This window comes from Myotis yumanensis, unplaced genomic scaffold (genome assembly GCF_028538775.1).
Source record: "Myotis yumanensis isolate MYYU_CA2020_CCGP unplaced genomic scaffold, mMyoYum1.0.hap1 SCAF_20, whole genome shotgun sequence".
NCBI classification, from domain to species: domain Eukaryota; kingdom Metazoa; phylum Chordata; class Mammalia; order Chiroptera; family Vespertilionidae; genus Myotis; species Myotis yumanensis.
Window position 1 is genome coordinate 15,345,551 of NW_027223771.1, and position 14,759 is coordinate 15,360,309.

Below are 14,759 nucleotides of genomic sequence, written 5' to 3' on the forward strand. Positions count from 1 at the left end.
GACACGTGTTAGCTACTTCACCTCCATTCAAGCATGTGTGCGCATATGCATGTGTGTGTGTATGTGCAGGTGAGCAAATACACACATGCATGCATTCTCTCAGGGCTGGGCCCTCCTGATCCAGAAACTTGACTCCCTCTCCCAGAAGCTTGGTGGTCCCAGGAGAAGCCCAGACCAGCCAAACCATAAAGACCAGGATGCCCTGGGTGGACCCTAGAGACAGGCTCACTGTTAACCCAGAGCTTTGCCAAGCCAGGCCTGGGCCCCATGTCCTTCAGGCAAGGGCAGTCTTCAAGGCAGGCAGCCTCAGGCTTTGCTTCTCTCCAGCTGGCTCCTGGGGCCACTTTTCTATAAACACTGGGTCTGCCCAGCCTGGGTGATGGGGCAGTGAAAAGCCTTGCCCGCCCCCTCCCGGCAAGTGTCCACAGTGTGCAGAGGGGAACATGTGCAAGAAGCAGGAAAGTGATTTGGAAAGTGGCTGCAGTGCCCCATTGTCCCCCATTGAGGATGACACTTTGATTTATTATTTCTGAGTTGTTGGAGGCCAGATGTAAGCTGGCAAGGTCCTTGCACCTGAAGGGGCTAGCAAGGCTGGGACCCTTACCCACACAGTTTTCCCACACTTGTTTGGATGGCGTTTATCAGTAGAATAAGAGCAACATTTGTAGAATGAGAACAGCCTTTCATAGCTTACCAAGAAGTCTGTAACTATTTACTGAGATATGCTGTACTGAGAACTTGTCCTTCTGCTGTGTTCCTCCCTTAGAGATTAAGAGGAACAAAGAATACATTCCTCTTGATAGACCTCCTATTCAGTGTGTTATGTATAAATAGTATTGTGTGGCTAATAAAGTTGCTTCAGCTCATCGAGAGAACTGGGGTCCTCCCGACCCCGCTTTCCTGTCTTTCTTTCTTTTCTCAATTCCCACCTCCCTGCCTCAGCCCGGCTCAACCCTGTCAGGCTGGTCCTGACAGATCTGGCGCCCGAACAGGGACTGAGGAACTGGGAAAAAGACGGTGAGGAACTCCGTCGGGCTTGGAGAGACGACGGTGAGGAACTCCTCCAGATAAAGAGTGCACTCATTAAGGTAAGGGAGGAGCAATTTTTTGATAATTGGGAGTAAAGCATGGGGCAATTAGAATCTAGAGAAAATGCCCTTTATGGGCAAATGTTAAAGTCTATGCTTAATAGTAGAGGAACTAAGGTTAATGACAAGCAAGTAGAAAATTTTTTAAAATTCATTCAGGAAGTCTGCCCTTGGTTTCCTGAGGAAGGAACCGTTAACTTAGAAACGTGGCAGAAAGTTGGAGAACAAATGCGTGATCATTATAAAGCCCTTGGGCCAAGTAAGACCCTGGTTGATGCATTTTCCTTATGGAATTTAATACGGGATTGTTTAGACCCCAGGCATGACCATAATCAACTGTCTCTTAAGCCAGAAAAAAAAGGAGAAACAGCGTGATAGCACAAAACAGGGGTCTAAAAAAGACAGTATATTAAAAAGAAATAATGTAACTTTTAAAGGCAATTTAACTCCTCAAGATGAGGGGGATTTTGAGGAAGCTGCTGCTCTTTGTCATAATGATAATACAGGTATTGTTCAGGCAAAAGAGGAGGAAGAATATTTTTCTGCTGGAACTGAAGAGGGCAGTGATATAGAGGATGTGTTGGAATGCTTTTTAGAAAAATTAAAGCTTCTTGGCAAGAGAAAGAGAAGCCGCGGGGGCCGTTCCCGCAGCTCTCTGCTGCCTTGTGCAGCACCAGTTCCACTCTCCCCTCTCCAGATGGCTTTGCAGGAGGCACGAAAGTGTGGTGTGGAATTGGGCATTCATGCCTTCCCTGTTATGGAACAGGTGAGCCCTCACACGGGACAGCGTGAGCGTGCTTATGAACCGCTTCCTTTTAAAACCTTAAAAGAGTTAAAAACAGCCTGTGCTCAGCATGGGCCCACTTCCCCTTATACTTCAACCATCTTGGAAACTATGGCCTCAGAGGCTCTCCCACCTAATGATTGGAGAGCTATTGCCAAGGCTTGTTTATCAGGAGGGGATTATCTCTTGTGGAAATCAGAATATGATGAAAAAGCTAAAGAACAAGCTTCTCATAATAGAGCTGCCCAGATTAATATATCTTATGAAATGCTGGTAGGTGAAGGAGTCTATGCTGATACCCACAACCAAATTCAATACCCCCAGGAAGCTTATGGACAGATTAATGGAGCTGGGATTAGAGCCTGGAAAAAGTTACCCACCTCTGGTCAGAAAACAGAGGAGCTCTCAAAAATTATTCAAGGGCCAGATGAAAAGTATCAGGATTTTGTCTCTCGGCTATTACAGGCTGTTGGCCGAGTAGTGGTGGATGGAGTGGCTGGCATGTGAGTAGTTAAACTGTTGGCATATGAAAACGCCAACACTGCCTGCCAAGCTGCACTGCGGCCCTATCAAAGACAGGGGACTCTCTCAGATTATATCCGCATTTGCGCAGATATTGGTCCCTCATATATACAAGGAGTTGCCATTGCAGCTGCATTAAAGGGAACCACCATTGAAGGAATTCTTCAGCAACAATTTAGCACAGGGAAAAGTCCAACATACAAGTGTTACACTTGTGGAGGAACAGGACACATAGCAAAACAGTGTCCTTCTAATAAAGGGGTTAATAAAGGAAATGGCAGAGGTCCCAAACAACCTGGACTATGCCCTAAATGTAAAAAAGGAAAACATTGGGTAAATGAGTGTAAATCTAAGACAGATATCCAGGGAAATTCTTTGCCTCAACACCAGTCGGGAAACTACCAAAAGGGGCCAGCCCAGCCATGGCAAATAACAGGGGCATTGTCTATTTACCCTCCTATCCCTGTGCCGTCTCAAGGCCAGCAGGTTGCACAGCACCCACCTGCCACAGAAAGCAAAACGAATACAAGAGCTATTCCGAGCAACCCCCGGAAGTGCAGGGCTGGACCTTGGATCCATAGGAATAAGACATTCTGTCTGCCCTGGGTGCTGCCCTTGCCTACTGAAATAAACAAAATATCATTAGATTTAAAATCTTCCACATAGAGAAGAAATGACAATTTCCTTGCATTTCTGATACAGCTACAGCAAATGCCACCGGATCTGAAATTTAAAAATACGTCTGGGATTTCTGTGCACGTGTAAAGAGAAAAACTGGCTTGGAACTAAGGCACGCATTGTCCGATTTTGGACATTTAGATAGAGTTCTAAGCTGAAATCTCTTTACAGATGTACAAAATAAAACCCAAGACTGATTATTTCCTAACAAAAATAGCAAAATTTGACCCAAAGGAAAAAAGATGCTGGCTAGATTCTAGCAGCAGGATTGGCATTTCCATAATAAAGAACAGTTTTTAAATACTAATAAAGGATATTAAAAAGTTAACTTCAAGGCCAAAAAGGAAATTCAGTAAAATTGTCTCTGTTACAAAAATTTGCTAAAGAATATGCCTTAAAATAATAAATTGGATTTAAATCTCAAGAATTATTAAAATATATTAATTATAAAAATCTAAGTAGCCCAGGTAAAAGACAGCTATGCCCTTTAATTAAGGCTGGCTTCCCAAAGCAATTTCTAATAGAGGAAGGGCTAGCCTCCCTTCCCCCAACAGAGCAGGTAGGCTAAAAATTTCCTGCCAGTGACAACTTTTAAAGAGAGGCTTGCTTCTCAGTTTCCCATCCTTAGTAGAAAGAATGTAACTAATTTGCATTTTAATGGTTACCTGTTTTCAGTCAATGGCACCCTGAAGCTTTGAGAGTTTACTAACTTAAATTAGATATTCTGAAATAACAAAATGCTAAAATATTAGTCTAAATTTCCCTCAAGAAAAATCTAAAGGACAGAATTAAATCTATTGATTATATCTTGTATTTTTGAAGTTTATTCTTAAAAATGTTACTGATTGAGAAATGCTAAATATTTAACTTGCCAGCTAAGAGTTTATAGTTCTAGTTAAATAAACTAGGAGAAATCATATAATTATAATAAAATTTCAACATTTGTCTAATTGAAAAAAGAGGATAAATTTTATAATCCCAACCAAAATTTTTAAATACAAAGATCAGTTTTAATTTAATTGATATCTCTTAATAATTATAAAAGGTATATAATCTTTAAATTATATATACACATATATATTTAATACTTTTTTAAGTTAGATTTTAAAACTATAATCAAGAAATGACTTTAGGACATTTCATGGGCCCTGAAATGTTTTCAAAAGTTTATTCTCTCTTCTTAAAGGATTTTTTAATAAAGGCAATTTAATATACTTGAAATCACATAGAAAGCTTTATCAAATAAGTATTAATAAATATATATTTTAAGTTTTTGCCTCTAAGAAAGGGCAAAACAAGTTATCTTATTTAATATTTCTTAAAATACAACAGTAGAGTTTTAAGATATATTTTAAAATAACAAAAGCTCATTAATAATTTTTAATATTTTACAACAGCATATTATACATTTATTCCAAACAAACTTACAAACTAATTGTTTGGCAGCAATTTAATAAGAACATGAAAGGATTTTATCCCTTCCACTATGTGGAAGGCCCCCTGGGAAGGCACTTAAGTATTCTATATTGACCTCTCTTGACCTTTTTGCCAAGGGGGTCCCTCTTCCAATTGCCTACAACTGTTACCTACGCTCTCTGTTCATACTGAGGTTAAAGCCTCATGGTGGCTGGTACCATAGATCTGTCTCTTGCCCAATAGCGTAAGCTGGGCCCTCTCTGGAGAACAAACCTGGGTTCCCCATGATCAATGCCAGGGCCCAGCCAGCAGGCGAGGGGATCCCAAGGCAGTTACTGGGCATGGAGGCCACAGGGGCATACGCTACCAAGGAGACACCCTGCTTGACCCCAGAGGATGGCTGGTTAGTCAATGACGGGTAAGACCCCTCTGGGAGGGGAGACCTAAGACAGGCACAGTTGCAGGGGGCCTCAGGGGAGAACTTGGGGGTCAACAGAGGTGGGGCAGAGATCCTCACCCCCCCCCAACTATGCAGGGGCTTGAACACTCGCCCCTTCTGAGGGAGGTCTCCTGCCCCATGGCTGCTGCGCTTCCCAAGCCCAGCTCAGATCAGGACCTAGATAACAGAAAGAGACTTAGTCCAGCCGAAATCGGTACCCAGATAACAGAGACTTGGCTAACAGCAACTACCCTATATCTAAATCCAGCTTAACACCGGGAATGCTCAGGGCCCTCTCAAGGATACAAAATAATTCTTTCCATTAATATTTACAGTATAAACTAAGATTGTTATTAAAGTATTAAATTTGACAGTAAAATAGTAGTCAAGTTTTCAGATTAATTAAAATTATTCAAAAAGTATTAACTATAATTATCATTTCATGGTAAAATTGCTTAACATACAATAAACCTAAAGCAGTCATATTTTTGTACAAAAAATTAAAATTTAAAGTTATCTAAACTTCATTATATAATTTCCAAAAGCCTCCCAATAATTAAATTTTTAAAAAAGAGGGGAGGATAGTGGAAATATAGTGGAAGAATACCATATAAGGAAAAATATCCTGTAACTAATTTACATCTAGAAAAATTTTTTCATTTATAATGCTAATAACAAGACACCCATGAAAATATATATGGTGTCAAATAAGCCAAAGGAAAATCGTTTGGACAAAAATTAAAAGAATCACAAGTCTAAATTATAGATATGATTCCTTTATTAACCTTTGGTCGAGAATACGTTTGTATATTTTCAGAAAACAACTCCAAGACCATGTGGATTCCTGCAACAGAAGAGAATTATCAGGACTGCTCCAGCCACAGAATAGCAGTGTCCCCGTGAGACAACAAGAAGAGAAGCAGTCCAGAAATGAAGATGGTGAAGACGCCTTATCACGCTAGCGGTCAGCAGCTGTGCGTCGCTGCAGGTTGCCCAGGACCAAACCAGAGAGGGTCGGACCTGCATTGCCACCATTTGTCCACCATCCAGGACTGAAATATTACTGCTGACATGTACACATAAAAAACTGTCGGACACTGAAACATGAACTTCGCCTAAAAAACAAAGAAGGGGGATCTGTTGGGGGCCAGATGTAAGCTGGCAAGGTCCTTGCACGTGAAGGGGCTAGCAAGGCTGGGACCCTTACCCACACAGTTTTCCCAGACTTGTTTGGATGGCGTTTATCAGTAGAATAAGAGCAACATTTGTAGAATGAGAACAGCCTTTCATAGCTTACCAAGAAGTCTGTAACTATTTACTGAGATATGCTGTACAGAGAACTTGTCCTTCTGCTGTGTCCCTCCCTTAGAGATTAAGAGGAACAAAGAATACTTTCCTCTTGATAGACCTCCTATTCAGTGTGTTATGTATAAATAGTATTGTGTGGCTAATAAAGTTGCTTCAGTTCATCAAGAGAACTGGGGTCCTCCCGACCCCACTTTCCTGTCTTTCTTTCTTTTCTCAATTCCCACCTCCCTGCCTCAGCCCGGCTCAACCCTGTCAGGCTGGCCCTGACACTGAGTGACTTCCAAAAATAGGAACCAAATGTAATATATTATATACATGTGTTCACACTTGTGAAATATATGTCCCCCAAAGATATATATACTACAGGGTGTCCCCCCAAATGTACACACACTTTAACAGCTGATAACTCAATTTTCACTCCATTTTAGGGTTAACAGATTTGACGTAATGGGTGAAGCCAGACTGAACTTTGAACAAAGAAGATGTATCCTCTGAACTTTCTTTTGGGGACACATAAAGGATGAGGTGTCTGGCACAGAAAGGGCCACATCCAGGCATCAGGGCTGCTGTTGACAGAAGATGTGAACAAACAGAACGCAGTGATTCTTGGTGTTTGCGATTCCATTGTTTCCTCAGCAGCAGCGCCTGGACCAGTACTAAGGAAACCGATGGAGGCGCAAACAATAAGAATCATTCCTTTGGTTTGGTGTTTGTACATATCTCTTTACATAGCTTCCCTGGATTCCTCAACTTTATCTTTTATGTATCCCCATAAAGAGCCTAGTGGAGAAATTTTTTTTTGTTCACAGCTTAGTGTGGCTTCACACATTTTTTCCAATAAGTTAAACTTGAAAAAGTATGAAAATTCAGTGAGTTATCAGCTGTTAAAGTGTGTGCACATTTTTTTGGAACTCTACTTTCTGTTCCATTGGCAGTCATTCTCTTCCACCGGAGTCTCACCTGTGTTTCTATTTGGGAAAGGATGGATGCCTTATAATTATGTTCAAAAGGCAGTCATTCTTTTCCTTCAGGAGTTGATTTATTATTTCTTTTCACTGTGTTCACATTTTTTTGGACCACCCTATGTTTACACTCCATAAGGCGTCATTCGTTCTTATCTGTGTTTATGTTCCATCCGGAAACATTCATGTTTATTGGGAGACTGACCTCCATGTACCTGTCTTGGGGGACACTCCATGTTTATGTTCTATCAGGAGTCATTTCTTTACATCAGGAGTCTCACCTGCTACTGTGTGTATTTGGCCGGTTCCTGACACATTTTCTTTCCTCTTGCTTACTAAAGGTGCTCATTGTGGGATGTACTACACCTGGTGATTTGGGCTCTATAAAGATTTTTTTTCCATTTGAGCTAAGGTACTGGGAAAGAAATGTTAACATAGTCACTACTCAGAGCACTTTGAGTTCTATATCAAACAGCCATTGATTCTTGGAACACACAAGGATGGGTTTGTAATAAAATGAGATGTAAAAATGAGTTCTACTTTTCCTCACTGCTCGTCACTGGCAGTGCTGTTGGGGGGTTGGGTCTCTGGGCTCCCTGCTCATCCCACCAGTCTCCCCGGCCCCTGGAATCCACCAGCTCCCTTTGCCAGCAGGTGAGAGCATGGGAAAGCGAAGTTTCCTGTTTACCATGCAACACCGTTTATTTTACGTTCCTATTGGTTGAATCCCATTTTTATATGGGATTTATATCAAAACAGGAGGTAAGCTTAAAGTGATCTCTTGGATGTTTCCAAGCCTACTCAACCAGGAAGTGTCAGAAGAAGGAGGCAGGGAGGAAGGCAGGTAGAGATCCCCCCCTGACCTAATCTAATGGTGTTCTGTCCAGCTGTCACCTGCATGCCCCCTTCCTTCCTCACCAAACCTCTCCTGTAAGGTGCCTCCTGTCACTTCCTTTCCTATTCTTTCCTAAGGTGCTGCAGCTGTGGGAACCGCCCACTCAGCCAAGCTGCCCTCCCCAATGCTTTGAGCAAAACTGAGCAGCGTCACCTGCAGTCCTTCTCCCCTGCACCTTTGACTTTTGCAGGATCTGACACTGGCCAGTCACCCCTTGGAGCTCTCAGCCTCTGTCCCATGATTCTCTCTCCTCTGGGACAGGTTTTTCAGGGCTCACACTTGCCAATCACTCTGTCACTCACTCATTCCTTCCACAAACACTCATTGACTGCTTCCACCATGGAGGTAGCTCCCTCCAAGCCCCCTCTGCAGGGTTGACCACCTGTTCTGCTAGGTCTGACGCTCCCCTCCTAAGCTTCAAGCCTGAGGTCAGCTGCCTTAGATCCTCTGTGCAGGCTACAGGCTTCCACCACTCTCCCTGGCTCCTCTGGGCTCCCTAATTATTCAAACAAACCAGCAGGCAATCACAGAAGCCAAAAACCTGTGGTGCAGGCTGGACCCCACCTCTCTCCATATCCCACATTTGATAGGTCCCCTGAAACTAAGAATGTGTGTGGAATCTTCCCACTCCATCTTAGATGACTGTCCTCATCCCAGGTCCCATACACACCCCATTCCCTGGGTCTTGCCAGGGACTTGTCAGCTGGTCTGCCTGTGTCCCTCAACTTTTCAGTCCTATGGCACCTCTCGGCATTCACCCTGGGTGACCTTCCCTTCTAAACCTTCCCTCCCTCAGGCTCCACACTAGCTACTCCCATCCCTTCGTGGTCTATCTTCTCCATGGGTCACCTCAGAATGCACCCAATGCTCTACCACCCTCCAGCCCAAGACAAGCTCATACACATCTGCCACTTTCATTGCAATCTTCCCAGAAGGCTCCAAACACCTCAAGTCCCAGCCTCTCCTGGGAACCTCCAGGTCTGTTTCCAGCTTTTATGTCCCAAAGACACCTCCAACTCAAAATGCTCAGCACATGGTTCTCTATCCTCCCCCCACCACAGCCTCTTTGTTCATACTCTCATCATCTCGGTCCCCCATTCAGACCTGTGCTGTGCCAGCATGGCCATAGGTGAACCTGAAAGTGTGGGGGGCGGCAAAGGTGAAGGATTAAAGAAGAAAGACAAGAGAATAAAGCTGGGGTTAGGTGGGATGCTGCCCTCTGAGTAGAGAGAGAATGCCACGGCCTACAAGCTGAGTCTATTTTTATAGCCAGATTCCACGATGCAAAGTAAAGGCATTGTCAAGATGTTTACAACGTTCTCCCAGGTTTCTAATCTACTCAAGCACCTGAACTCTATCAAGCACCTCCCACAGCCTACCTCACTTAGCGACACGAACCACAGGTTCGGACCATAAGGTCAAGCTTACAACTATAGCCTTTGGCTATAATTTTGCCGGGACTTGCATGTGGCTTTCCCATGAGAGGATCTTGTCCTCTAATTAGTCTGAGGCTTGAACCTGTCCAAACACAATAGCCACTCTCCACACAGATCATGTTGGTTATCCCCCTCTCTCTTTCCCGTGTGGTATCCATCACTCCCTCAGCTGCTTCCTACTCTGATGTTTTATTCAAATACCCAGCCACACTCAGGTGGTGGGTCCCCTGGGCAGTACCATGTGGTCCCATTACTGAGGGGGCATCCCAAACCATACCCAACTAAGCTCCATAGATGCACCTCTACCATGGCCTGAGAGCTCTGTGATCTGGGGAGTGGGAAATACCCAAGTGACAGCTCTGGGCTGAGGTCTGCCTGCAGAGAGGGTGGGATCATCTATGGGACAAGGGGCACTCCCCCTGGGGACAACAGCAATGTGAGAAAATTAGAAAAGGTTGGAAAAACATCGGGAAGCATACAGCCAAGTGTTTATCAACCAACCAGAGGAAGGGGAGGGAATATGTTTATCTGTATGCACACACACAACACACACACACACGTATATATACATGTATGCAAACAGCTCATTGATTCCCTTAGAAAGCTCTCATTGATTTTGCCAAACAGGTGTATTTATAGCTAACCTATGCTTGCCCTCAACTAACAGATGAGAGTGGTTCCAAGGTGAATGTTGAACGATGATTTCTTTTATGCTGGCAAGTAAAACAAGCTGAAGGTGTCTATGAGAACCTCACTCAATTAGGTGGTCCTTTTCTGAATGGCAGCCTATGTTCCTCAATTTCTTATAATGTATTTGTATAGCACCCTGGCCCTACCACTGGCCCTGTTGCACACCCATCGGCCCCTGTGTCATTCATGGAATGTTTTATATTTGCAACCAGCCCTTTCATCAGGTCCAGAGAAACCGAACTTTCTGTCCACCAACTTCCCTGATGCCTGGGGGTGCTTACTTTCATTCACTGAGCAGCTACTGTGGGTCAGACTCCTTCTAAGCACTCTGTGGGAATAAATGGATTTACTTCATGTAGTTCCTGTTAAATGTGGTGACAAAAAGGGTGACTGACTCCCTCTTCCCAATTATCACCAGGAAATGATTGAATGAGAGACAGGCATGTCCTCTTACACTCTGGAGGGTGACCCTGTAGAGACTTGGGTGAGGGTAGTGAGGGTGCTGAATATATGCAACACTGGAGGAGGTGGGACAGATGGAAGACGAACTTTGTCATGCCCACTCTTGAGCCTCCCTGGCACAGCCCTACACACTGTTATTGAGGCCCTCTGGGCAGATATCAGCCCTGGTCCACCTGTCAAGGCACAGGATGTGAGGTGCTCAGGGAGGCAGTGAGGAGCCAGTGCCCCAGACACCCCCTCCTCCTGCTCCTCACCCCCAGCCTGGAGGCTGCAGCTGTGAGTCCCTTCCTCCACTGTGGCTTCATTGCAGGAGCTTAGGTGACGGTGATCTGGGCAGGTGGGCAGGGACCAGAGCTCTCCACACTGCCTGTGAAACACTCACCCCCAGAAATCAGGGTGAGGGCAAGGCTGGTCCTTCTGGGACTGCAAGGGAAAACCTCTCCCAGCTTCTGATAGTGCCAGGTGTCCTTGGTTCCTTGGCTTGGAGACCCATCCTCCCCACCCAACTCTGTGTCCAAGTCACATGACCTTCTTTCTGCCAGTGAGTCTAATTTCCCTCTTACAAGGACACCTGTCACTGCAGTGAGGGCCCAGCCATCCCAGACCCAAGGCCTCCTCTGAACTTGATTACAACTGCAAAGGCCCTATTCCCAAATAAGGCCACGGTCACTATGTCCCATCCGCATGGATATGGGGACACTGCAGAACACACCTCAGGACGGGTATCACACCGCACACGGAGACATTGAGGCCCGAGGTTGAGTGGAAACACCAGTCTCAGAGCAGCAAGCTGAGTAGAAATTTCCTGTAAATACTGGTAAATGCACGCCCAGGCCCTAGGGCACATTTTCCTACGGGCATGAGGCCTCTGTACCAGGACTTGCAGGGCTTTCCTGTGTGAAGTGAGAATGCATCTCTGCACTCACCTACTCAGAGCATAGAGTTCTGACAGTGGACACATTGCAGCCTCCCGCCACCAGGGGGCGACGCGTCCCCCCTCGCAGTGCTCTGTCCTCCAGGCATCACCCGGAAGTCCAGCCTCTGCCGGGAGTCAGCAAGGTTTGTCCAGTAGACAGCAGAGTCCAGGGGTGCAGGCTTGTTTGGCCTGAGTGGCTGCTGGCAGTGCAGGGCCCTGAAGCCTGGAGGGGGACGTGGGCCTGGGGGCGGCGGGCGGAGCCCTGAGGCGGCTGCCCTGCAGCGAGAAGGTTCTGCAGGCGTCCTTGGAGGGCAGCCTCGTTGGACACATGCTCCCTGCAGGGAGTCCATCAGCTTCTGCAGCAAAGATGGGAAGTGGGGGCCGCGGGGAGCGGGCTGAGGACTCTCCGCTCTGCATGGACCAGCTGCTTAGGGAGGCGCCTTCTGAAGTCAGGGTTTGGTTTCTGAGAAAGACTGCTCCTCACAGGCCAGGCCCGCCCTCCCCGCCGAGGGTGATGGAGCCCTGCGCCTGCCTCTGCCCTGTGTGGCCCCAGCTCAGGGCGCTGTCCCAGGGTTTTCCTGGGCCCATGTCTTCCTGTGACGGACCGGGATCCTCCTCAGGCAAAGGGTTTGGGCTCAGGCAGAATGTCACCAGGTTGTAAGAAACGCCATAGACACTGACCACCTGCAGCAGGTCATGCGTCCACTGGACGTGGGCCCAGGAGGTCATTGGTCCACTTGGCACATCAACCTTCTCTCCAGGCATGAAGGACACCAGATAGGACTCGTTGCAGGGGCCTCATCATAGTGCCTGGGAGCTTGGCGTCCCCTGAAACCTGTGCCAGAGGGATGAGCTCTCAGGATGCGCGTCCATGAAGCTCCAGTTCTGTGGTGACAGGAGCGTCCTCGTGGGACCCAGAGTGTGTCACCAGATCCGGGGGACGGTCCCTGAGCTGCTCTTGAGTCATTTATTAATCAGACATCAGGTCTCTGCAGAGTATGTGCAAGTCCCATCAGAGCTCATATAAGTGCTTAATAACTTCAGCAACATGAATGGTATTGTTTGTTTTAAATGCTCTACTAAGTTACAGGTTATATTGAAGACACCAAATTCAAAATTTTAGATAAATTGACATAATTAATTCCAATTGTGTGTTGAACGCATTCAACCTGAGTAGTTTATAAATAAACTAGAGGCCCAGTGAATGAAATACATTCACTGGTAGGGTCCCTAGCAGCTCCCTGCTGACAGCTGGATACACTCTCCATTCCCCCAGCCAGCCCCGCCCCCTTGTTGAACTCCAGGGCAACTCCCCATAGAGTGGACACTTTGCACGCTATTATGTAAAATTATTTTTATGTCTGCAGATTTCTAATTTCTCTTTTCAAAAATATATTTCTATTGATTTCAAAGAGGAAGGGAAATGGAGATAGATATAAACATCAATGATGTGAGAGAATCATTGATCAGCTCCCTCCTGCAAACCCCACATAGGGGACTGAGCTCGAAATCTGGGCATAGGTCCTGACCAAAAATCAAACTATGACTTCCTGGTTCGTATGTTGACTCTCAACCACTAAGTCATGCAGGCTGGGTAATTTCTCTCCTCTCTCTCTCTCTCTCTCTCTCTTTCTTTAAGTTATATTTGAACTTAATGCCCTGGTCATAGTATGCTCTTCAAGTTGATTTTCATGCAGGGGCTCCAATAGGGAGTTTACAGGTTATATTTATTATTTGTTCCCTAAAGAATATCCCCTGTCTATGGACACTGGCCTCTGTGAAGTCATTCTCATCTGCCCAACTGTGCCTTTCTCTGGAGTCTTGTAGCATTTAGTGTTTGCCCGTCAGCAATGACAGGTGTATATCACACTAACCTGTCTGGTTGAGCTCACCTGCACCCATAATTGAAGGAGCCCCCCATAACCTGCTCTACCCCTCAGGTTTACTCTTCCAGCTTCAGTTCCTCAGAGTTTAATCTTTTATGACTAGTGGCCAAGTTGCTGGTCACAACTTCTAGTTCTGTTTCCGGGTCTTCCTTCCCAGGTCCAGCAGGACTGTGTTTGTGCAGGACTCACTTCCCAACTGGACCTTCGACACCACTCTATGCCTCCTCCTCCAGGCTCAGTGGGCATGTCAGAATGAGTGTCGTTAGATGTGCAGTGTTGCAGACAGAGATGTGTAGTGGTACTTTTCCAAGGAGCCAGATGGCTGCTTGCTGAGGCAGTCCGCCCTAGACTTAGAAGAAGAGAGGGTGTGCTTACATGGGAGGCTCCAGTGCTGTGGCAGATTGCTCTGTGCTGCATCTCCAGTCTGTGTTGCTGTGTATCAATACTGTACACTCAGACTGGTTTCTAAAGTTTCTGTCCTGTGGGCCTATGCATCCTACCATGTGCATAATGATGCGTTGATTTTAAATGTACTGACTCCTTCAGCATAAGCCAGCTGTGGGCAAACTGTGGCCCAAGGGCCGGATCCGGCCCCTTTGAAATTAATAAAACTAAAAAAAATAAAAGACCGTACCCTTTTATGTAATGATGTTTACTTCGAATTTATATTAGTTCACACAAACGCTCCATCCATCCTTTTGTTCCAGCCCTCCGGTCCAGTTTAAGAACCCATTGTGACCCTCGAGTCAAAAAGTTTGCCCACCCGTGGCATAAACACTACAGCTTGTTGAAAAGGAGGATCCCTGAGAGTAACTTGCTGCCACAATTGCCAGGTGTTTGCAATAACGTTTCGTCTGTTCCATTGGTGCAGGTGGAAGCTCCCAGTCTGGAGGCCACAGTGAGGAAGTTTGATGACGTCTGTAAAAAGGGCAGTGAAGGCAAAGAATGTGACAACCTGTTCACCATCATTGCCCATTTGTATGACTTCCACCTGGTACGGTCTCTCCTCATATTAGTCATTTTGAAAAAACTTACAAGAAATTTCAGAGAAATTAGTCATTTTGGAAAAAACTTACAAGAAATTTCACAGAGAAATTAACACATTTCGTACCGCTCAGGAGTTTTCTCGTGTTTCCCTCGTCATCTGTTAAGGACCGCTCACGAGTGTTCTTGTTTTTCACGCCCAAGGAAAAAGGAGCGAATCTAGATACTTATGTAAATTTTGTTTGATCCCTCTTCATAGAGGAAAATGTTTTACGCAGTACCATATGTTAAAA

General features: G+C 45.5%; 1 protein-coding gene across 1 annotated transcript; it reads left to right on the forward strand.

The window, feature by feature from the left end:
* The first annotated feature begins 1,785 nt into the window (after positions 1-1,785).
* On the forward strand, positions 1,786-5,889 carry LOC138998587 (endogenous retrovirus group K member 10 Gag polyprotein-like). The gene is given in 2 exon segments (XM_070400730.1): positions 1,786-2,948; positions 5,745-5,889. Coding segments are annotated over 2 exon segments (1,308 nt in total).
* Positions 5,890-14,759: the final 8,870 nt, after the last annotated feature.